Genomic DNA, 2,987 nt, shown 5'->3' on the forward strand with positions numbered 1-2,987 from the left:
TTAGTTGATTTTCTCCTGCAAATTTGCATTTTGATCAAGTTTGATGCCTTCCCATGTTCGACCGTCGTCTGTTTGTGGAAATATCAGCTGCATTGGAAAAAGAAAGTTCAGAATCCAGAAATCGCCAAACACTGACCGAAAGTTGCGATTAAAACTATTTAAATTTCGAATAGGTATAAATTTCGCAAGTTCATGTAAAGTTTTTCCTTGAGGAATTATCGTTATTTGTGAATTGAAATAGATGACACCGAAAATTCCGTAAATTATTTCTAAGTATACGTGAATGATCATGATACAGATGTGTAGGGACAGTCCATCTACAGTCCCGAACAACCAGCGATAGACAGTTACAATTGGTATAAAATCGGTCCACGCGTAACTTTGCGGATAGTAAATCTGTTGTAGATATTTGAACTGAAGATACCCGCCAAAGATTCCAAATATTACTGCGTAAAATGTCAACACCACAAAGTATCTCTGATTCTTAAAACCAATACAGGTCCCTACCACAAAACAATGGTGATCCCGCTTCAATATACATGCTTCACATATGTAACAATGATGGGTGCGTGGGGGCTGGTTCATTTCACAAATCTCACAATATTTCCACTCAAATCCAGAACTATCCACGTGCCGTTGCTGCGTTGGAACAGCAGATCCATTTTGGTCGGCCGTATGTATTGACACAAAATGATCGGGCGGATTTTTCCAGCGGTCGTTCATCCCCGGTAAATCTGGGCGGTCTTTGGTTTTCAGAAGTCTGGTGTCGTAGAATATAGTAAACAAATAGTTGGTAATGATGAGCACGGCTCCGTATGTCACCAGAACTTTAAAGTAGTACTGAGTCCAATCGTCATAGTCATCTAACAAATAAGGTATGAGATAACGGTGAAGCATGTATAGTTGAGTCGGCGTCTGGAACGCTACCAGCCATCGGATGGCGTTCTGGGCGGCCCTCTTGTGACGTTTGTCCGTCTTTCTGCCTTTGTATTTATAGTGAATACGCAACTGTTCCATCAAACCTGTAGGTTTTTCTTCGTCACCGATCTCTAAAGCCACCTCTCCCGCCATATTGGACCTGAAACAGCAATATTGATACACATTCGAAATCGTCAGAAAGACAGAAATTGTGTATACTTCCAACATGTAACAACAGAGTCGGACACAGAGCCCTTCAACTGCATACCCGACCATGTGTCGCGAGATTCTAACACAGAGTCCTTCAACTCCATCTCCTACCATCTGTCGCGAGCGCGAGAGTCCTTCCACCTCATCTCCGACCATGTGTCGCGAGATTCTAACACAGAGTCCTTCCACCCCATCTCCGACCATCTGTCGAGAGATTCTAGCACAGAGTCCTTCAACTCCATCTCCTACCATCTGTCGCGAGCGCGAGAGTCCTTCCACCTAATCTCCGACCACGTGTCGCGAGATTCTAATACAGAGTCCTTCCACCCCATCTCCGACCATCCGTCGCGAGATTCTAACACAGAGCCCTTCAACTCCATCTCCGACCATCTGTCCTGAGATTCTAACACAGAGCCCTTCAACTCCATCTCCGACCGTCCGTCCCGAGATTCTAACACAGAGTCCTTCCACCCCATCTCAGACCATGTGTCGCGAGATTCCAACACAGCCCTTCCACCCCATACCCGACCATGTGTAGCGAACAGCACCTACTTTGGTAGACTACAACTGTGTGCTGCTTCTAACAGAATTATGTTATCACTGGGAAATATTTGAAACTTTCACTAAATGAACAGAACTGTCAATTGTTATCCTCTGTGGTAAAATTTCACTAGGCGCACAGTTGCAACGTTACAAACTTGGATTGTAGTGTCGATTGTTTGCCTGAAATGTAAGACGACACTTTTAAAGAACCTCTCGGGCGCCCTTAAACGTGAAACTTATCACTTTTCCAGAAAAAGTAAAATCTGCAAATATGTTCAAAACCTTTAGAAGTTTAAATACAATTGTAATCCGCACTGGCGGCGGCATTCTTACAAAGAATCGACATCGCGGAACGTCCGTGTGGACGTATGACCAAATATCGACTGAATGGTGTTCGGGTAAGGCGGTCGCACGGACAGACGGTCGTGATCGTTGATATGATATGTCATGTGAAATCGACGGACAGATGTATGTGTCTTCTCTAGAGGTCGTAATAGCTCAGCCGGTTTGAGCGGTTTGGGTTTCACGCGAAGAGCTGATAAACTGACCGTCATGTGTTGACGTAGTTGTCTGCCCTTGGGCGGTAAACTTTACTCTGATCACCCTGGATGGCAGTGGGTGGGCCTCCCGTATGTTGTTCAGTGTTAATATCAGCTACTACAAGGAGACTCGCCACATCATTATCTTGGCTGCTGGTAGAGTGATAGCCCAGCAAACAAACACAATATTACGGAACATTACCATCAATCAGATGTTTCGTCCTCTCCCGTGGATATGTGGAGGAATCGTCATATTTCCTGTAGAATTACAACCTGTAAGATTTCAAAACTATCTGACATGTTTACTTGAATATATAAAATGTTTGTTTTAATCTAGAATTTGTTTTTTTTTTTTTTTTTTGGGGGGGGGGGGACATGATGTATGTACGAGGCGAGCTACTGAGAGAGGGTTATCGATTCTTCAAACTGTTCTTGTCCGTGTTTATTAATGAAACGTTTTATCGGATTTGATCACCATCAATTACCTAAACAAGATAAAATGTTTCCGTATCTATTTTGTCCAACGAATAAAGAACCGATACATCAAGTGTATAATCATGATCCGTTAATCAGACCAGCCTGGAGTGTGTAAAGGGTGAATCCGTGACCCCGGTCATTACAAATAACAGGCAGCGCTCCACCTCCAGTCTCCAACCCACCCACCCCTCACCCCAAATCCCCCAAATTCCAACCCACCTACCCCTCAATCCCCCCCCCCCCCCCCCCCCAAAAAAAAATAAAACCCACAGACGCGTTTTAAACACGATAAATTGATAC

The 2,987-nt window shown here is 44.1% G+C and overlaps 1 protein-coding gene across 1 annotated transcript; it reads right to left on the reverse strand.

The window, feature by feature from the left end:
- LOC132563589 (uncharacterized) lies at window positions 1-1,604 on the reverse strand. Its single transcript, XM_060228328.1, has 2 exons — window positions 1,378-1,604; window positions 1-1,078 (listed from the first exon to the last, which is right to left on the reverse strand). The coding sequence occupies exons 1-2, from the start codon at window positions 1,602-1,604 to the stop codon at window positions 1-3; spliced, it is 1,305 nt and encodes a 434-aa protein (XP_060084311.1).
- Between the last annotated feature and the right edge of the window lie 1,383 nt (window positions 1,605-2,987).

This window comes from Ylistrum balloti, unplaced genomic scaffold, assembly GCF_031769215.1.
Source record: "Ylistrum balloti isolate Yb309-2 unplaced genomic scaffold, AGI_CSIRO_Ybal_v1 Utg371774, whole genome shotgun sequence".
Lineage (NCBI taxonomy): Eukaryota > Metazoa > Mollusca > Bivalvia > Pectinida > Pectinidae > Ylistrum > Ylistrum balloti.